A 21,378-nucleotide genomic window follows, 5' to 3' on the forward strand; every position below is an offset into this window, starting at 1 on the left:
TTTTGGTGGGAATAAGCGTGATGTAGGTAAGTCACATGTTTCAGTTTACATCTGTTTGATTAGAAGAGATTTTAGTACATGGAATCCACACAAAGTAATGGTTCTAAGGGCTGAGTTCAACTTTGTGCTCCTCTTTCAAAGATTGCTAATGTTTGAACCTTGAATGTTCCCTTATTTCATGATGAAGGTAAGGCCCATGTAACAGAAATTTGCTTTCCAGGCTAGTGCTTTAGGAGGTCGTGGGACTCTTAGGAGTAGAGGAATAGTAGAAAGTCTTTAGGTCATTAGTAGTGTGTCTATTAGGAGAACTGTGGTACTGTGTGTTTTCTGGATATGCAGTGAGCATTTTTGCTCTACTACACATTCCTATCATGATGTCCTGCCTCACCAGAGACCCCAAGCAACAGGACATCCTATTATGAAATAGAATCTCCAAAATCAAGCCAAGGTTAGTCTTTGCTCTTAATGAGTTAGTTATCTTGGGTGTTTCACTACAATGATGGAAAACTGACTAAAACATGGTCTTACACTGTCTCTAATTCAGACAAGAGTTACCTAAGTGTTTATAAAATGGGAAATGCATGAGCACACACACTTTACTTGATGTTAGTGAGATCATATACAATAATCTGTAAAGAGTAATGACCTACTTATTCAAAATCTACTGCTGTATGTAGATTATTTTCTTTTTTTTTTTTTGGTTTTTCGAGACAGGGTTTCTCTGTGTAGCTTTGCGCCTCTCCTGGAACTCACTTGGTAGCCCAGGCTGGCCTTGAACTCACAGAGATCCACCTGGCTCTGCCTCCCGAGTGCTGGGATTAAAGGCGTGCGCCACCACCGCCCGGCTAGTAGATTATTTTCAAAGTGAGAAACAGATGCCAGGTATTATATGGAATTCTGTCACTGCTACTAAGAGAAAGAGAGGGTCCCAGAGTTGGCAGAGTCAACGATCAGAGAAAGTAGGTAACTGGAGCAGTCCTTAAGGTTTTACACTCTGGCCTCACTTTCTGTTCACTCTGCTTCATGACCGAAAACACAACATGACAAGTTGACTCCCACACCGGCCACCATGGCTCCCCATCATCACAACTATACTCCTTTGAATTATAAACCAAAGTTACCCTTCCTGCTTTAAGTTGTTTTTGTCAGGTCTTTGCTCACATCAGTGAGAAAATAATGCATCGAGCTTGTGTTAATTTATCGTGAAACAGTGAAAAACAAATCCAACAATATAATTTCTTGGGTAGCAAATTAGGATTGTAAACTTGCAATGTGCAGAAATGTGCACCTGCGTTAAGTCAAATGCTGCAGAAATCATTTTGTTGAGCTTTCTCGCCACCTTTTGGAAGGAAACGGAAGCACAAGGAAGGCTAAGGTAGAGAGAGGAAGGTAACTAACCTTCTGTGAATGTGGGTGTGCAAGCCCAGGCTTCTAGAGGTCATCCATCTTCAATGTTGGAGCAACTGGAAAATGAAAAGGAGCTGGACAAGATGCCACATGCCTGGAATCCCAGCACTCAGCAGGAAAAGACAGGGGGATCATGAGTTCAATGGCAGCAGGAAATACAGAGTGGGTACTAAATTGGTCTGGGCTGTCTAGTGAGAACTTGCCAACAAACAACAAGTAACAAAAATCAAAAATGAAAAGAAAAATAAGAGAAAAAAACAAGAGAAGAAATATTGACAAGACATATGGAAGGCATAAAAACACAAATACAGGGCAAGGAGAAAAGGACAAATAAGTACTCTTAAAAGTAAGATCTTAATGGATAGAGGAATGCAGTCATTGAAATCAAAGCTGCAGAGACAGTTGCAGCACAGACTTACATTTCTGAAAGTGCATAGAAGACTGTAAGCTCAAGGAAGTAGAAGGAATGAAAAAAAACTTTAAGGCAAGAATGTAAGTCTGTATCTGAAACACAAATACCTAATGACTTAACTGTTCAAAGCTTATTAGTTTGAGTAAAGGATAAAAAAATTGTAGAATACATGGTGTGAAATCTACAAGGAATCAATAAAAGTAAAAAAAGTCTAGCTTTTAAAGTTTTTTTTTTCCTGGATCTCACTCTGTAGACCAGGCTGGCCTCAAACTCACAAAGATCCGCCTACCTCTGCCTCCCAAGTGCTGGGATTAAAGGCGTGCGCCATCACCACCCAGCTCAGCTTTTAAAGTATTATGTGACAGTTAAAAGTATCAGACTGATGTAATAGATCATCTGGGTATTTCTCATGTGATGCAACTGCTCTCTTTAACTATACTTGGGAGATCATCCACCATTCCTATTTGTTATTGATGGATCAATATGGATGTGCCCCTCTCATCTGAGTGATCTGTTAGGCCTATGGCTTTGAGGTCTGGGAGGGATTAGGTGTACAGTGTTTCCAACTTCACAGTTCATTGGTCACTTGAATTTTCCAGTCTCTAATCACCTACAGGTTACCCCATTAGATGGATATTTCTCAGTATGCAGTGAGAATTTGGAGACTTGGATCCAATGAGCTTCCCCCTTTAGTGTGCTATGGTTCTAAAGAACTCTGAGCCTCTGGATGACCTGAGGTGCTGATGACTTGCCTTGGAGAAGCCCATCTAGTCTGGATGAGGATGACTTCTAAAGACCCACTCATTGGTCATGTCCTGTTATAATGTCTTTAGAGGGAAATGTTCAGCTGGACATTTCATTGTTAGCCATAGCTTGGACAATGTGATCATCTATGGGACTTTTGGAGAAGATGAATAACTATAACATGGACGTTCCTTTATGTTTGGACTCACTCCCTGTGTCAACCCTTCATATTTCTTACTGACTGGGAATCCCTCCATTCAAGAGAGTGGGGACACTTAAAAAATTACGTGTATCAATTGTTTTCTCTCTCTAACTGTATATATTCTCCATTTTAACTAGTATTTTTTGCAGTAGTCACTGCTAGAGGCATCTGCAGCTGCTTCCACATGGATCCTTGATTGGCTTCTCCCACAAGGTCCATATTCCTTCAAATAAAAGCATGGTCAGGCCTATCACAGTAGTACCCCAGTCCCTGGTACCAAATTCTGTCTTAGGATTTCTATTGCTATGAAGAGACACCATGACCATGGCAACTCTTATTAAGGAAAACATTTAATTGGGGTAGCTTACATTTTCAGAGATTTAGTCCAATATCATCATGATGTGACATGATGGGGTACAGGCAGACATGGTGCTGGAGTAGGAGCTGAGAGTCCCACATCTTGACTCAGGGGCAACAGGAAGTGGTCAGAGACATTGGATGTGGCTTGAGCATATATGAGACGTCAAAGCCTGCCTCCACAGTGACACACTTCCTCCAGCAAGCCCATACCTACTCCAGCAAAGCCACACCTCCTAACAGTGCCACTCCCCATGAGATTATGAGGCCAACTACATTCCAACTATCACACAAACTTATAGGTTTTATAGGTATTTTAGGTAGATATCTAATTGTATGATTTATTAGGACTTTCCCAGCCACCCTTACTGCTATTTTATTCTCTGATGGCCTTCTGTATTTCTCTCACTCCCCAGCTAGTTAAAGCACCTATTTCCCCCTTCAGAACCTGTACCCTTCTATTCTCCTACTTATCGCTTCCTTTTCTCACAGTGGTTTGTTTGTTTCTTCTCTCTTTTCCCTTCCTTCCTGTCTATCTTTTAAAAAAATATTTATTTATGTATTTGAGTGCTGTGTCTGCATGTATGCCTGCATGCCAGAAAAGAGCAAAGGCTCCCATTAGAGATGGTTATGAGCTGCCATATGCTTGCTGGGAATTGAACTTTGGAAGAGCAACTAGTATTCTTAACTGCTAAGCCATCTCTCCAACCCCCTTTTTACTTTCATAGTTTCTGCAGTTACTCTGGGTTTTATACTTGAGTGTGGATTTGGAGCTAGATCATTTCACTAGATGCAGAAAAGGCATTTGACAAAATCCAACACCCCTTCATGACAAAGGTCTTGGAGCGATCAGAAATACAGGGAACATACCTAAACATAATAATGGCAATTTACAGCAAGCCAACAGCCAACATCAAATTAAATGGAGAGAAACTCAAAGCAATTCCACTAAAATCAGGAACGAGGCAAGGCTGTCTGCTCTCCCCATACTTATTCAATATAGTACTTGAAGTTCTAGCCAGAGCAATGAGACAACATAAGGAGATTAAGGGGATACAAATTGGAAAGGAAGAAGTCAAGTTTTCCCTATTTGCAGATGACATGATAGTATACTTGAGTGACCCCAAAGATTCCACCAAGGAACTGATACAGCTTATAAATACCTTCAGCAACATAGCAGGCTACAAGATCAACTCAAAAAAATCAGTAGCCCTCCTATATTCAGTTGACAAAGAGGCTGAGAAGGAAATCAGAGATACATCACCCTTTATAATAGCCACAAATGACATAAAATACCTTGGGGTAACACTAACCAAGCAAGTGAAGGACCTATATGACAAGAACTTTAAGTCCCTGAAAAAAGAAATTGAAGAAGATGTCAGAAAATGGAAAGATCTCCCATGCTCATGGACAGGCAGGATTAACATAGTAAAAATGGCAATCTTACCAAAAGCAATCTACAGATTCAATGCAATCCCCATCAAAATATAATATTCTTCTTGTTAATAGTTTACTTTAATTTTTGGGCAACTGAATTACTATTTGGAAGAAGACCTTCTCTATATGTATATCATATAGGAGACTGCCTGTGATTTCTTCTAGAAGTTTCGGGGTTCTTTTGTTTTTTGCCTTTTTTCAAGACAGGATTTCTCTGTATAGCTCTGGCTGTTATGGAATTCTCTTTGTAGACCAGGCTGGCCTTGAACTCAGAGATCCACCTGCTTATGCCTCCCAAGTGTTGGGATTAAAGTCTTGTGTCACCACCACCTGGCTAAGTTTCAGGTTTTGAATTTAGGTCTTTGATCCATTTGAAGTTACTTATGTGGAAGATGACAGATATGGGTCTAATTTCATTCTTAAACACACACACACACACACACACACACACACACACACACACACACACACACACATTTTGTGTCCAGTTGGCTGAAAATCAATTTGTTTCACCTGTCTTATTTCTTTAGAGATCTTGCCTAAATTTTTTTTCACTTCAAAAAGATGACATCTTGTAAAATAAAAATATATAAGTATACTGTATTACAGTACACAAAGCCACATGCATCTAATAGGCCAATTATTGTAGTCTATAATATTGTAATTTTTTATTACTTTTTAGTTTTTGAGATAATGTACTTACACAATTTTCCCCTTCCTTCTTCTCCTTCCAACCCCCCATATACCCTCTTTCCTATTTTTCAAATTAAAGGATTCTTTTTTTCATTAAGTTTTGTTACATACATTCTCTATCTATCTATCTATCTATCTATCTATCTATCTATCTATCTATCTATCTATCCATCCATCCATCCATCCATCCATCCATCCATCCATCCATGCATGCATGCATCCACCCACCCACCCACCCACTCATCCACCTACTTACCTACCTACCTACCTATTTCTAAATACAACCTGTTGTTAGTATGTATGTTTTCAGTGCTGACCATTTGGTATGGGATACTCCGTTGGTGTGGTCTTCCCTGGAGAAGACTCTTCCACACTCAGCATTGCTTAGTTGCCTGTAATTCTTTGTATAGGGTTTTGGCCTTGTGGTCATTTCCCCCATTCAATTCACTTTAGCATGTCTATTGCTGTTGTGCTTGTTCAGCTAGTGTTTAGGCAGTCATGTTGGTGAGACTTTACAGGTGTAGCTTCTGACCACACTAGGAGACATGGCATCATAACAAACTTAAAGAACAAACTTCCAGATCCTCTGGCTCTTACAGTCTTTCTGACCCCTCTTAGTCTTAGCTGAGGGAATTGTCTTGTAGATCTATACATTGGGACTGGGCTTGAGAACTCTGAGTTTGATTGGTGGTTTCCTATAACGGTTTCCATCTGTTGCAAAGGTTATAATACTTTTTTTTTTAATTTTGATCTTTTTTTTCTTTTATTGAGAATTTTACACATGCATATAGTGTTTTGATTAAATCCATGCCCCCTACAATCCTCTCCTGCCCCCACCACACTTTTCCTTCTCAAACTCATGTGCTCCTGTTTCTGTTCTTGTTCTGAGTCCACACGGTGCTGCCTCCAGGTGCATTGGTTTGTCATCTACTAGAACATGGGCAGCCTCTCACATCCCACAGCCCTGAAGGAAGCTGGCTCGCCCTCTTGAGCAGTAATCAACTGCCAACAGCTCCTCAGCTAGGGGGTGGGCCTTCATGAGCCCCTCCCCACCCCACGCTGGGACTCTGTCTGGCCTGATCTTGCATAAGTAAGTCTTGTGCACGTTGTCACAGCTGCTATGGATTCGGATGTGTAACCACCCTGTGTCCAGAAAAAACTCTCACTGTGGGTACCCACCATCTTCGGTTCTCACAACCGTTAACTTAGTTATTCAGTCCATCACAAGGGTTTCATATCCAACTGGAAGACAGGCCACGCATACATAGTGAAATAAAGAAGACTTTGGCTTCAGTTAACAGAAATTTAATAAAAATCTAACCAAAGGAATTTCATCCTATTAAAAAATAACAACTGCCTACTAAGCACAAATATTAGAGACTTTCTCTGTTTTGTAAAATAGAATTAACACTATAGGACAGATCCACAGAAGTACAAACAAGACAAGAGTCTAGATTCCTTTCTGTTACAGCTGGAGTCATTAGTGTGTCTCAATCTTGAACAAAATACCAGTTTACAGTCTAAATTCAATCATGACAATAAAATACATTCCATTTTCCAAGTTGCTGGTAATAAACATTTACATTTTTAAAAATAGTTTTTGGGTTTTTTTTTTCCCATTTTCTTACTTTTTAAAAAGACACAGCATGCTTGAGTACACAGAATATGGAAAACATGTTGCAGGATCACCTGGTAGTATAAAATGGCCTTCTGTATTCAAGAATGCCATCCTTAGAGACACTACCATGGTCTCCCTCAGGGTGACGTTCAAGTATGCTCCTCGGAACACTATCTCTACATTGTATCTAGTAAGAAGCAGTGCCCTCTAACCCTGCAGTTTTTAGTATCTTCTATACCCACCACCACCACCTCCCCCTCCATATGGATCTCCATAACCTCTCCCACCATAGCCCCCTCTCCCACCATAGCCCCCTCTTCCACCATAATCTCCCCTGCCACCATAATCTCCCCTGCCTTGGAAACCTCCTCTACCACCCCCTCCCCCACCACCTCCTCCCCACCCTCCTCCCCCTCCCCCACCTCCACCCCCTCCCCATCCTCCTCCACCACCCCATCCACCTCTTCCACCCCCACCACCTCCTCTGCCACCACCTCCACCTCCACCACCCCAACCACCCCTCCCTCCGCCTTCTTGTCTCTTCTGCCAAGGGGGCATTTCAGGGGGCGGTGGTTCAATTTCGTTCGGCCGTCCTCCCCTGTCAGGTACCCTTCCCATAAGCACCTTATTAATGGCACACACGGTCTTCTCCCGGCTGGTGCCACTGCTTGTCCTAATGATCTTAGACAGATCTTCCCGGGCAGCAAGCAGATGTGCCAACGTGACTGTTGTCTTGGGCGACAAAGCATACCGCTTGGGCTGGTAAATTCTTGCTATGTTATCTGTTTTTGCCTTCGCTCTATCAGACCACCCAAAGGACTGCACGGTCACATCCAATCGTTTCATTAACATCCGCCGGCGGCATTCATATTCACAGGAAAGAGCATCATTAATTCTTTCCAGTTTTTCTGCCTGTTCTGAACTTAAATCAACCTTTAGCAGTGGTTTTCCCACATGGTTTTTCTGGACTTTAGAGAGAATATCCTTCACCTTTGATTCCACCTGGCTCAGTAGGAGTGGAATGTCAGAAGTGTTTGACTTGGGGACTCCAAGGGCATCACACACAGCTTGAACTTCCTGGCAAATTTCACTGTTTTTATCTAACTGAGAATTTTTATGTTTCTTCTTCTGTAGTATCTGTAAAGCTTGAAGTTCTGTACTTAAAAACAAGAGAAGTTTCAAGCAGTCATCCTTCTTCGTGAGGCGCTCTTTAATATCTCCTGATACGAGGACCGAGTACGGACAGGCCATCTCTTTTAAAAATCCACTTATCTCAAGCTGGAAGCTCTCTAGATCATCCCTCCCGGCTGAAGTGATGCTTTCTTCCAGGCTGCATAAGGACTTTATTTGTGAGCCTAACCAAACGCAGAGCTCTGAAAACTCAGGTGAAGACAGTCCACCCTCTGCTGCCTTGGCGAGTGCCTGCTCTTCTAACAGGGGACCCTTATACCCCAGGGCCTCCAGGGTGTCCAGGACGTCCCCCTCCATGCTAGTTTCGGGCCCGAGCTCCGGCCCTCTCATGGTCGCTTGGCCCCAGACTGTTCGTCACTCTCAGGTTATAATACTTTTAAAACTTTTAGGATGGTTAATGTGTTTGTACATGAGTATATATAGTATAATGTCTAACTAAAATTGTCAGTTGATTTCTTATTTTCTTAGATATGCTTTTAAATTAATAGTTTTAGGTTTAATGCTTTCAAAACCAATCTAACATTAGTTTCTAATCGTTGGGGCACAAAATATTATGGAAAAATAGCTTAGGTTCCTCAGTTCTAACTTCTGGTTACAAGAATAGAAAAAGTTGAGTAACTAGATGCTCCCCACCCTGAATATATCCCAGTGGGACAGCTGCTCTGCCTTTAGGGTATCTTGTTGGCCCATCACTGGATTTTGGAGTAGTTTAAGTGGGGGGGACCCTGCTTATTCACAATGATCTGCACTTCATGCTCATGTCTCTGAGTCTTAGCTCCTGATGACATTTATAGATTTGACTTGATGGCCACTTAGTGTTGTAAATTCCCCTTGAAACCAAAGGAAGCCATATCCTTTTCCTATTGTATAAAATCCAATCGTTTTTTCCTTCTTGCTAAAGATCACAATGTGAAATACACTGCTGCTTGAAAACTTTAATATTATTGAGATTTCAAAGCGATTCTAAATTTCTCCTATTCTTTATGCTAGAATATCCATACAGTAATTCTTTTTTTTATCATACTGTTTTTTTCTTGTTTAGATTTTTGACTTTTTATGAGAGAGAGAGAAGGAAAGAGAGAAAAGGAAGTGTGTGTGGGGGAATATGAAGTTGGATGGGTAAGGAGTTAGGAAGGATGTAGAAGGAGTTGGGGGAGGGAAAACATGATCAAAATACATTTGTAAAACTATTTTAAAAAACATGAGGTAAAGATTGAACAGGGCAGTCACAAAATCCCTTAGGATGTGCTTGAGCTGCTCTGTGAATGGTTTTTCAACTCTAACTACCACTGAAACAAGAGTAGGTGTTTCTTCAAGTACTAGCTTCACTGAGCTGTTTTGCATGTTGCATCAATAGTCAATGGTCCAGGCTGCTCAAAGCATCTTTAAGGGCAGCTTGTCAGTGTCTTAAGATTGACAGCTCTAATTCAGCTCTCAGAGATGAAGTCAGCTGCTCTCCTACTATGGGTTCTGCTGCTCTGGGTACCAGGTGAGAAGGTGCAGGGAAGTGTTGGAGCATCTACTGTAGTCATGGCTGTTTTCTCTGCCTCTTGGCTCTTGATAATTGGAATTATAGCATTTGTAATTTCTTTCCCTCTTTCCCTGGTTCCCTTTAATTTTTTAAAAGCTTTGAGTGATGATTGTGACTGTTGGCACAGGAGTAACATGTTTTTGTCTCACAGGGAGATGGTTTCAGTATATCGTCAATAGTAGTTTTTTATGTTTATCATTCCAGACTCCACTGGGGACATTGTGCTGACCCAATCTCCAGTTTCTTTGGCTGTGTCTCTGGGACAAAAAGTCACCATCTCTTGCAAGTCCAGTGAGAGTGTCAATAAATTTGGCATAAATCTTATGCATTGGTATCAAAAGAAACCAGGACAGTCCCCCAAACTCTTGATCTATAATGAAGGTCATCGAGAGTCAGGGGTCCCTGACAGGTTCAGTGGTTATGAGGCTGAATTAGACTTCACCCTCACCATCCACCCTGTGGAAGCTGATGATGCTGCAACCTATTTCTGTCAGCAAGGAATAGAGCTTCCTCCCACAGCCCTCTATGTCTAAGCAAAAACCTCCTTGGTTTGCTGTATACTGAGGTTTGGTCTCTCAGATGTATTCCCCCTGAGACATATCAACTAGGGTCTGTGGAAGGCTTGTTAGAAAAGGAGGAAATCTACAACACAGAAAATTCTTAAGCTCATGAGAGCACTGTTTCCCTTGAATGTCTTATAATTAAATAATTTCCTTACTAATGAATGCTGTCCCTGCTTATTATTTCTCAAACAAATTTTTAGATTTAATAATTTTTTACTTAGACAATTATTTAAAACTTAAAGGAAACTTTACCCAGTCATTTAAATAAAATATTTTAAAATATTAAGCATTGTTAGTGACCTGATTTCCAGATACTGCTTAATATTCTTAAGCTAAGGTTCATTTGTTTTGTTTTTGAGACAGGGTTTCACCATGAAGCTCTGGCTATTCTGGAGTTCACTATATAGAAAGCCTGCCCTTGAACTCACAGAGATTTGCTAGTTTCTGCCTCTTAACTCCTGGGATTAAAGGCATGTGATACCACACATCGCTGTGTTTTATATTTTATTCTATGTTATTTAATTGATATCAGTTCTCTTGTTTTTCTGGAAATATAAGAACCACCTGCCTTACTGGTAGGTTTTTTTTTTCTATTACTTGGGCAAGAGAATTGAAACCCCTCTGCCCCAAGAATATCTGTGCTTGATATCATGTAGTAGCAGGCTAGATCCTCCCAGAATTTCTCAGCCTGGAGATTATGAAACAGGATGTGTAACATTAATTAGTTCCATGTTGTTCCTATTGTGTTTAAGGTAATTTTTACTTTGATTTGTAGTCATTTGTTATGTTTTTTTCCAGTTCCACCAATACTCAAGGTCCTTTATTTAAATAACACTTTTAAAAGTTCCAAACATTCATATATTGTATTGATCATATCTGCACACCACTACCTTCCTCCGACTCCTCCCCGCCCCATTCCCTTTCCAGCTTTATGTCCTTTTTTTATCATTATTAATAAACTCCCTTAGTCTGGTTAGTGCTGTCCATATGGCCATGTGGCCATCCACTAAGGCGTGGGAAGCTTGCCCCTCCCTCAGTAGACATCAGTCGCCAATATATCATTTGACAGGAATTTTGACTGGCTTGATCTTGTGCAGGTAACCACAGCGACTATGAGTTAAGGCATGCAATAGCCATGTTATGTTCAGAACTCAGAATTTCTCAGGTATCCTCCCTATCCACCAGCTCTTACATTCTTTCTGTCCCCTTTTCCATGAAGATCTCTGATTCTTGGATGGTGGGAGGTTGATATAGATGATTCATCCAGAGCCAAGGACTCAGAGTTTTTTTTTTATACTGGGTACTTTGACCAGTTATGAGCTTCTGTATTAACCACTACTCACCTCAAAAAGAAGGTTTGGAACAAAGACCAAAGTTGAGAGCAACACAAAGCTGTTGGAATGGCCATAGATAATTAGAATGCAGTTTGACAGCATGACCATTAACAGAACAACAACAGTAGGTTCACCACCCCCCGCTCTGCCCCCAGAGACCATGGTCTCAGAATTGTTGGGACTTTGTCCAGATTTACTCTGATGGACATAAAATCTCTTCAGTCCTCATACCCAGTCAGAAACTGGTTGGTTACTATCATAACCATCATACCACTATTACAACTATTGGAATGTTTTGATGCTAGGTCAGTATTGTGTTATGAAGGATTCAGTGCCAAATGATATATTGATGTACTTTATCACCCAGAATGCCTGTACTACTTTGAGAGGACATTTGTACCAAACACTGGAATTTGTCCCCTTGCTGTCATGGAAATACAAGTTAAAGGTACTTTAGATTCCATCTCAACCTCAGTCAGAATGGCCATCATCAGGAATATAGAAGGAAACAATGGACTTGGTGGGAGTGAAGGCTAGTGCAGCCACTTCAGATATCAGTCTGAATTTTTCTCAAGAGACTAGAAATAATCTACCACATGGCCCAGCTATACCACTACTGAGTATACACCCAAAGGACTTTATATCTTATGACAGAAATACTTGCACATCCATGTTCATTGTTGCTCTATTGTCAATAACTAGGAAATTGAATCAAACTATATGCCTATGAAATGAAGAATGGCTGATGAAAATGCAGACACACGTAATATAATATTACTCAGCTATACAGTAAAATGAGATTATAAAATTTGCAAATAAATGGATGAAATGAAAAAAATTTTGCTAGGTGATGTCACCAAGGCCCCCAAATACAGACCGCACATGTTCTCTCTCATGTAAGGGTCCTAGCTTCAAACCTTTTATTTTGTGTGGTTATCACGGAGTACATGCAACTTCTAGAAAACTAGAAATGGACTATTGGTGGGGCATTCATTTAGGGAAGAAAAATAATAACACATAATATAATGAATGTAGGAAGGGACAGTGGTAGAAGCACAAGGGTTCTAGCAGGTAGTGGAGTGATGGAATGGGGAAATGAAGGGCCAGGGCCAGGGTTACCCCGAGTGACATATCTGTGAAGAAGCTACTTGAAAACCTATGTTCTTGCAATCAAAGTTAAAAAAATACAAGGAGATAGCATATGTGATACCAAAAAACAGGGAGGAGAGAATACTGGGAGATAAATATTTAAATGGAAATTAGAAAAGAAGTGTTGGGGAAAGAAGTGGTAGGGCTGGGTTATCCAAAACATTAACCTTAATAGTTTACACACTAGTTAAACGTGAAACTTGGAGTTTGCATTGAAGTAGCCCATTTTAATGAGGAAGCCTGCTCCCAGAAGATATGCATTATTAAAGAAGAATCTCAGTGCCAGGCATGGGTTACCTCACTAAAATTGATGTCCCAAGGAATCCTCATTAACATAGGCCATTGGCTCTGCTCTTGGTTATCCACCATATCTAGATGGTAAGACCCTAATCAAAGATATCACACATTTTTTTTTTTTTTTTGGTTTTTCGAGACAGGGTTTCTCTGTGTAGCTTTGCGCCTCTCCTGGAACTCACTTGGTAGCCCAGACTGGCCTCGAACTCACAGAGATCCACCTGGCTCTGCCTCCCGAGTGCTGGGATTAAAGGCGTGCGCCACCACCGCCCGGCCTGATATCACACATTTTGATGGCAGGACAAAGAGAAATCAGTTTTGAGCTGACCTGGAAACTCTCCTTGTTGGCTATATTTTATAGTGCTGGAAGGTGCTGTGTAGGTTTTTGGGGGAGAAATACATCCATGCTCATATTTCTGCATGGTCCCTGCATGCTACCATACCAACCTACCAGGCCAGATATACCACTGCTGTGGCACAACTGTTTATGGGGTTACTATGATGATATTAACTAGATTGAGATCTAATCTGCAGGAGGGAAATTCATGCCTCTAATATAATCATGGTCAAAACTCATAGCTGAAGAAACCAATACACTCCAGAAAGTGTATTGATGTTTTTCTAATTGGTCATATGTCAAACTGCCTTGTTATTATGTTTATATCCATAGATTGGTGCTGTTCCCAACCTTGGTCAAGCTTCTTATTGCAGTGGGTAGTGGTTAATGCAGAGACTCATTACTGTTCAAAGAACTGAGACTAAGTGATTGTTGGTGATCGTCACAGATGAGTGATTTATACTTCTCCATCCCCTCAAAGACTCAGAAACGTTTTGGAGGAAGAGACAGAAAGAAAGAATGTAAGAACTGGAGGATAGTGAGCCGTGGCTATTGCAAACATGAATTTCCACTAGCTATATAAGATCTGCTTAATATCTAGCCAATTAAAAATTTCAAGAAAGGGATCCCATGGCTGAGAAATTATTGTAAATTGATGGCTTCTTGGGGAGAGATGGCCCCTGGTACATTCTTAACACTTTATTGCAATGGTTCTCAAACTTTGGGTCACAACTCCTTTGGGGGATTGAATGATCCTTTCATATGGGTCATATATCAGATATTCTGCATATCATATATTTATATTACAATTCATAACAGTAGCAAAATTGCAGTTATGAAGTAGCAACAAAATAAATTTATGGTTGGGGTCACTACAGCATGAGGAACTGTATTAAAGTGTCACAGCATTAGGAAGGTTGAGAATCATTGCTTTCTTGGATGACCCCACAGCCATGTGTATATGGGCAGCACTAATTGGACTCTTAGAGATCAAGGGGGTAGTATATGGGAGGGTTTGGAGGGAGGAAAGTGAAGGTGGAAGTGATGTAATTTATATTATCATCTCAAAGTAAAAGATATAATTAAAAATAAACGAAGAGCAGAGGACAGGAAGTTGGGTGGTTGAGATAGAAGAGTACTGGGAGAGTTGGAGAGTGACAGGTAGATATGATAAAGATACATTGTATACATATATGAAAATTTCCAAGAGGAAACAAAATTTAACATGGAGACAAGCAGTGGTAGGAGTGAGCAGAAACCCATGTTTTTATGTAAAGGGTAAAATCTTCCAAAGGACAGTGTAGTGTATTTTTGAATGGGGGTAGAAAGTGACCTAAAGACTGGTTTTCAGCTTTTCATTTTATGTCAGAAACACTTATGGCTCAGACAGATTCTTGCTGTGTGTCATTTTGCTAGCACTGAAAGTTTGGCACAAGAGACAGAGAATTCCAGAGGACTTTCCCTTTGCTTGCAGCAACACTGAAAGCTCCTTATGCAACTTATCTGCTCTCTCCCTGATGTGACCTCTGACCAGTCTCTTCCTTTATGTTGCTGGACTGCATATGCTGACTTTTATAGAGAAGGAAAAGAAGCTTAGAGCTCCCTTCCAAGCAGCCATCAGCATTTATGCTCTAGGAGGAGTTTTAACTTGCATTATATTATTAAAATTTGCACTTCGTTTTAGTACTGCATGGTGAGCATGAAGTATAATGTAATTATTTCTGTCTAACTGGGAGCAAAAAGGATTAGAATGGGCCGAATCTGTCATTTCAAGGTTAAGTACTAGTCTCTATTCTATTGTCAAAAGACAGCCTTCTCTCGGCCAGTTGGTGTTCTTTAGTGCATGCACTATACAGGGATAGGTCTTGAGGTAGGTTGAATAGCACCTTTGTAATGAGTCCTTAGCGCTTCCAGCCCCTAAAAGGAGGAGGATGATTCTCATTGCTCACAATTGATGTCCATTCTCCCAATGAACATTTGGTACTTGGCATGTGCTCTTCTGCATGTTCACACACACACACACACACACACACACACACACACACACACACACACTCACACACATGCACACCCCACCCCACCCCCCAGAGAGAGAGAGAGAGAGAGAGAGAGAGAGAGAGAGAGAGAGAGAGAGAGAGAGCAAACAGACAGACACTCCCCACACACCCAAGGCATGGCAGAATCTTGTACATCAACTGTGGACTTTGCTGGATGAAGATCAGCAACTGACTTTCTCTCTTAAGATCTTGCCATGAGTCTGTGTACTTCACAAAGATGCTGAAAATAAATTCAGACTTAACTAACAGGTCAATTAATTTGGACTAAAGTAGTTTTAAAACTTTTATGATGATGGCTATTTGTTCATGAGAATGTCAAGTAGGATGCCTTGGGACTTTTTTAGTTAATTCCTTATGCTCTTAAGTACTAAGTCATGGTTTGAAGTCAAAGGCTTTGAATTTAATGATTTAAAAATCAGTCTTAAATTACTCATATAACCTTTGCAGTGTCTTGGGGAGTATCTCATGGAAGGAGAACTTAGGTTCCTCACTTCAAACTTACAATAGCAAGGACAGAATAAATGAATGGAAATTGGGAGCTAGTGACTTATAGATGATCTGTTCTGATTTGAAAATTCTCCTTTTTGACAGTGACATAGAAAGAAAAGCAAAAACATAAAAATCACCTCACATGAATAATGAATATAAAGTAAATTGTGATAATGAGTATAGATGTAAGACTGTACAGAAAGAGCAAGTAGAATATGCCAGTGAAGGGACTGCACACTGGTACAGCCACTGTGAACTTCAGAATGGAGGGTCCCCAAGAAAATGTGGACCTACCATATGATTCAGCTAATCCTGCACTAGATATATTCCTGAACAAATATAAATCAGCATGAAGCAGATGTCTTAGTCAGTGTTCTATTTCTGTGAGAGACACCATAACCACGGCAACTCTTTTAAAGGAAAGTATTTAATTGGGGCTTGCTTACAGTTTCAGAGGTTTAGTCTACTGTCATTATGGTGGTGAGCACTGTGGCATGCAGGTAGACATGGCGCTAGAGAAGTAGCAAAGAGTTCTACATTCAGATCCACAGGCAGCAGGAACAGAGAGACTCTAGGCTTGCAATGTGCCTTTTGAAATCCGAAAGTCCACCCAAAACTGCAGACTTTCTCCAACAAGGCCACACCTCCTAAACCTTTCAAATAGTACCAATCCCTAAAAACTGAATATTCAAATCTGTGAGCCTATAGATGCCATTTTCATCTAAACTACCACAGCAGAGATACTTCCATACCCATGTTTATGGATCAAAAGGGATGATACTTGGGGGAGCAATTGAGATATCAATTCTAAGTTTTATCAACATGAAATATGTGTAGTAGATACAGACAGTCAGAATTGATAACTTTTGGGAAGATGCAGGATTTACCAAAAGGGTTGTGCTTATCTCTGATGGCATCCAATCTGATCCACTTTAGCATCACTTCCCTGATCCAGATACTCCTCCTCTGACCACTTTCTCCTCAAGTGATGATATTGTTATTGTACAAGCCCTGGAATTAGCTGATAAAGCTAGAAGAAAGACAGTTCACTGATGTACACCACTTCACCCAGAGATGCATGGTATGTCAGAAGGGGTTAACTGGACGAGCAGAAGCAAGGGACCATGCCAAGGGAAATGACCACACTAATTTTGGAGAGGTGTGATCTGTTCATACTACCTCACAGATCCAGAAGGCTCTGGGTTTTCTGATAACCATACAGAATAGAAGAACACACTGCTTGGACCATGCTTTTTTCTTACACCAATATGACTGACACTGAAATTCCTAGTTAAGATTAAAATTAGTGTGCAAGTTTACAGATATGTGGCTACACTAGTGGCATGCCCTCTTTCTACTGCAGTGATGGAATAGGTGGTTTGGGCCATTTCTGACACTAACTTGAAGACTAGATTGTATTGTAAACCAGCACCTAGCGGCTTTAACTTATAGAAGAAAACATCATATTTTAGGTAATGTGGAAGTTTTGTGGAAGGCCACTGGGCATATACCACAGTGTCTTCAGTAGTTGATTCCTTTTAATAACTTTGAATGAGTTAATTGTTTCTAAATTCTGAATTGATTCACCCAATAAAGATACTGAGAATTGTCAAAACTTTTTATATTGCAATTTGGTAGACTTTGTAAGTGTATCTAACAGCTTCTAAGTGCATAAAATGCAGTTTTACAGGGATGTATGTATTCCTTGAGCATGTCATTTAAACCAGAATAGGGTCCTGTTTGAGACTTCTAGTGTATAAAAGTAGAGTGTTTAAGGGGGAAAGGTACCTGAAGCAGCTTACTGAGGCTTTAAAAGACTGTTGGCCTCGTGTTTTAATGCAGTTCATGTGTTAGTGTTTGTCACATTAGATAAATTGTTTTAAATGAAAAAAAATTAAAAGAAAGAAATAACTCCTCGGTGTTCCTGGAAGAAATGGATTTCTTTCTGGGGGACAGACCATTCATTCTTCAGAATAGATTCAATCCAAGGAAGAAAATCAACTCCCTGAGTCCAGCCAATGAGAGGACCTTACGACTTGTCTTAGTTTTGTACCTGTTGCTGGGATTAAACATCCTAACCGAAAGCAATTTAGAGAGAAAAGGGTTTGTTTGGTTTATATTTCTAGGGTACCATCCATCACTGAGTGGAAGTTAAGGCAAGAACTCGAGTAGACTGGCTCATCACAGCCACAGTCAGAAGCAGAAGGCAATGAATGAACTGATGCTGCCTCTTGCTTGCTGCTTCGGCTTTTCACTCTTGTACAGTTCCTGGTGCCTGGTGCCATCCATGAAATGGTGCTGCCTGAATTCGAGGGTGTCTTTTGGCCTAAACTAACAACCAAAACAGTCCCTCACAGACATGCCCACATGCCAACTCCATCTAGGTAATTCCTCAATTGAGGCTTTCTCCTCATGTGATTCTAGGGGAAATTAACAAAGTGAGAGGGAAACTGACCCAAAATGTGTTTGACAGGGACAGAGGATCACCACTTGCCAATGTGAACACAAAGCTAGACATTCCGTGGACCAGGGTGTTTCTCAGGTAAGAGTTCCAAAACCAGGTAGTTTCCCCCCAAATGCTAACACATAAGTTTCAGAGGGTCTTTGTTCTTGGCAGGCTCTCTGTAGTTAGTGTACATTTTCTCCTGGTGTAGAGGTCAATCAAAATCACTTTCCAGTTTCTGTTTAGCCTAAGATGTAAAATCCATACTATTTGATCTTCCCCAGGCAATTGTTTTCTAGACATATCCTTGCTACTGCCAGGAGCCTTTCTCTGTAATAAAATCCTCTATCTTTTGTTTGCTCTTTGTTTGTTGTCTACGTATCTCAGTCTTCTTATTCATAAAATAAGGACCTGGAGGGAATGAAGACATCATATGCAAATGTCAAGTTATTTCAGAGGCAGTGTTTGCATTGGATGCACTAAGAGTCTGTTTCTAAGGGCATCTGGGTTATTGTCAGAACTGTTTTCTTAGGGACTATCAGTTGAGGATGCTGAAGTTTTGTGGGCTATAGAGTGAATAGACGCCATCTAACATCCTATATATCACTGAAAGTTCCCTCACATGTGAGATGCTCAGTACTCCAAACAGAAAGAAGAACTGACAGAAGAAAAGCAAAGATGTCCCCACCCTCTGGTCGCTGGCAGATCTCATTGAGTGAAGACAACCCTGGATTTGGATAGACTCAAGCCTAAGGTCAATGGGTGGATCCAATCGGGAGCCGCAAATGTGAATGAACTTCTGTAGAGCCCAGGATCTCTGAAGCTACAGGTACTTACTTGACAGTGAACAGCCTTCCTACAGCAGGATTATTAACACTTATGTGATCACTATAGGATGAAGACAGGTCTTCTGCCTATCAATATCTCAGCACTATGATTTCTTTCCCCACTCATTGTGCAGTCCAGAGTTGTCACCCAGTCAGGACAGTACTGATAGCAGGGCACATGACAGAGAGGGTAGGAGGCTCTGCCCAGCACACTCACTGCAAAGCCAAACGTGACCAGCAGAAACTGCTTGCATGCAAAGGAGGGGAGTTACTAGTTTGAGGGTAGACCTGTCGGGTATCAGACACTTGTCCACCACAGAATTAGGAATAGAAAAGAAGTGTAAGGACAGGAGTCAATGAGATTTCCAGGCTCCCTGTGCTTATAACAGGCAGCACCAAACTTCTCAGGGCACAAAGTTATCAAATATTTCATCCTTTCTTCTTTTGTGTGAGAACCTTGTGTGCTCCATTCTTTCTTTCACTGCATCTGTAGTAGTTTTTCGCTTTATTACATTAAAAAACACATGTTAGTTTTAAATTTTCCTTCTTTCCTTCATCTAATATTGTATATGCCCCCAATTCATTTATTGGGATTTCAACTTTCATTTTAAGGAAGGAAGTTGAAAATCCCTGCAGTGAAACCATTGGGACATTGACAAATATAGTTGAAGAAATCCAGGATGAAAAGACCTCCTATACTCATAGGTAGTGAAAGTGACAGGGACATAGTGCCAACCTGATATATAAATGTAATCCACCTACATATTTCAGTGACATTCCCCACAGAGCCGGAAAATCAATGCTGAAATTTACTGTCTCAATAACATCAAGTGAAGAGGGTGATTTAGAGCATTCAGTTGTGCAGTCACTTATGTGTCCTTTGCTCTGAATTGCACTGGAAGTGTGGAGCCCTGTTGGAACTTATTTTGGCTCAGTTCTGGAGGCTCTACTCCATGGGTAGAAGGTCCTGTTCGAGTCTGTGGTGAGGCAGCACATCAGGGCAGGAGTGTGTAGAACAAAGCTGAGCATCTTGTGGTCGGGAAAGAGGAGGAAATCACAGGCACAGAATTCTTCCCATGAGCACAGTGTTAGTGATCTCAAACCTTCCCAGTGGTCCTCTATTTATACATGTTCCACCACCAAGCAAAAAACTCCCAAAGAACCCATTTTTCATACTTGGTTGCCTTACCAAGCCTTAACACAAGGAAAGGAGCTTAGTCCTACCTCAACGTGATATGCCATGTTTTGTTGACACCCATGGGGTGGGCCTGTCCCTTTCTGAACAGAAACAGAGGAGGAGTAGACTGAGGTGAGGAGAGGGAAAGTGGGAGGAGGGAATGGGAGGAGAAGAGGGAGGGGAAACTGTGGTTGCAATGTAAAATTTAATTAATAAAAATTTAAAAAACAAACAAAAACCCTAAGCCAGCCTGGAGTTGACCAAGGCTTTACCACGTGGCCCTCTGGGGGACAGCTGGGTTACAATCTACTTCAGTCCTCCCGAGGACAGTATCAAGCTTCACTCAGCCCCATGAATTATAATGGTACTATGCGTGGATAGCAGGGTCTAGGGCCTTTCACCCTGTCATACTTGGAAGTGGAAATGTCTGAGTTACCCTTGCATTATACACAATGTTCACCATTGTCAGTGCCTCCAGCTCAGGGGCCATGAAGAAGGGAAATGCCTATCATGGAAGAGCCTCACTTCCCAGCTAACCTGGGGTTTGTCTTAAAGGCTTCAACTTGTGTGGAGTTGATGGTGAGTGTCTGGAGGGATATCATAATTTGCCTTGTGTTTCAGAACAGGGACATTGCCAGGATATCTGACACTCTGTCCACAAGTTGGGATTAGAAAGCTTGGTGGTGATTAGCTGGAATCATTCTAAGTTTAGGTTTCCAGACTCCTTCTTCATCCCATTCTCACAGCTCACTGCCTCTTCTGCTCCTGATGACATTTAGATTCAAATCTCTTAGTGGAGCCAACATCCCCTTCTAATCCAACCATGACACCTCGTTCTTTCTCTATCTTATTAAACCTGATTGTTTTCTCTGTTTGAGAAGTATCACAATGCAAAATACAGTGTTGTTATGAGATGCAAAAAATTAGTTTAGGTTGGAGAGATGGCTCAGTGGTTAAGAGCCCTTCCTGCTCTTGCAGAGTACATGGGTCATAGCAACTAAGCTTTTCTGAGCTGATTTGCATATTGAGACATTAGCCACAATGCGGATTGCTCAAATCATCTTTAAAGGCACCTTGCCACCATCTAAGAAGCACCCTCTACTCCAGCTCTCAGAG

At 41.0% G+C, this 21,378-nt stretch overlaps 1 protein-coding gene and 1 gene segment (V, D, J or C); one reads left to right on the top strand and one right to left on the bottom strand.

Moving 5' to 3' along the window:
- Window positions 1–6,541: 6,541 nt before the first annotated feature.
- On the bottom strand, window positions 6,542–8,416 carry LOC128098581 (protein FAM98B-like). Its single transcript, XM_052719863.1, has one exon. The coding sequence runs from the start codon at window positions 8,389–8,391 to the stop codon at window positions 7,093–7,095; it is 1,299 nt and encodes a 432-aa protein (XP_052575823.1). The 5' UTR covers window positions 8,392–8,416; the 3' UTR covers window positions 6,542–7,092.
- A 1,085-nt stretch (window positions 8,417–9,501) lies between these two features.
- LOC128099688 (Ig kappa chain V-III region MOPC 63-like) lies at window positions 9,502–10,125 on the top strand. The segment is given in 2 exon segments: window positions 9,502–9,550; window positions 9,797–10,125. Coding segments are annotated over 2 exon segments (378 nt in total).
- The last annotated feature ends 11,253 nt before the right edge of the window (window positions 10,126–21,378 follow it).

This window comes from Peromyscus californicus, unplaced genomic scaffold (assembly GCF_007827085.1).
Source record: "Peromyscus californicus insignis strain IS unplaced genomic scaffold, ASM782708v3 Scaffold_6__1_contigs__length_162567912, whole genome shotgun sequence".
Lineage (NCBI taxonomy): Eukaryota > Metazoa > Chordata > Mammalia > Rodentia > Cricetidae > Peromyscus > Peromyscus californicus.

Bases quoted from the DNA above. Each gene is read 5' to 3' on its own strand.
- LOC128098581 (XM_052719863.1), bottom strand. From the start codon at position 8,391: ATGAGAGGGCCGGAGCTCGGGCCCGAAACTAGCATGGAGGGGGACGTC.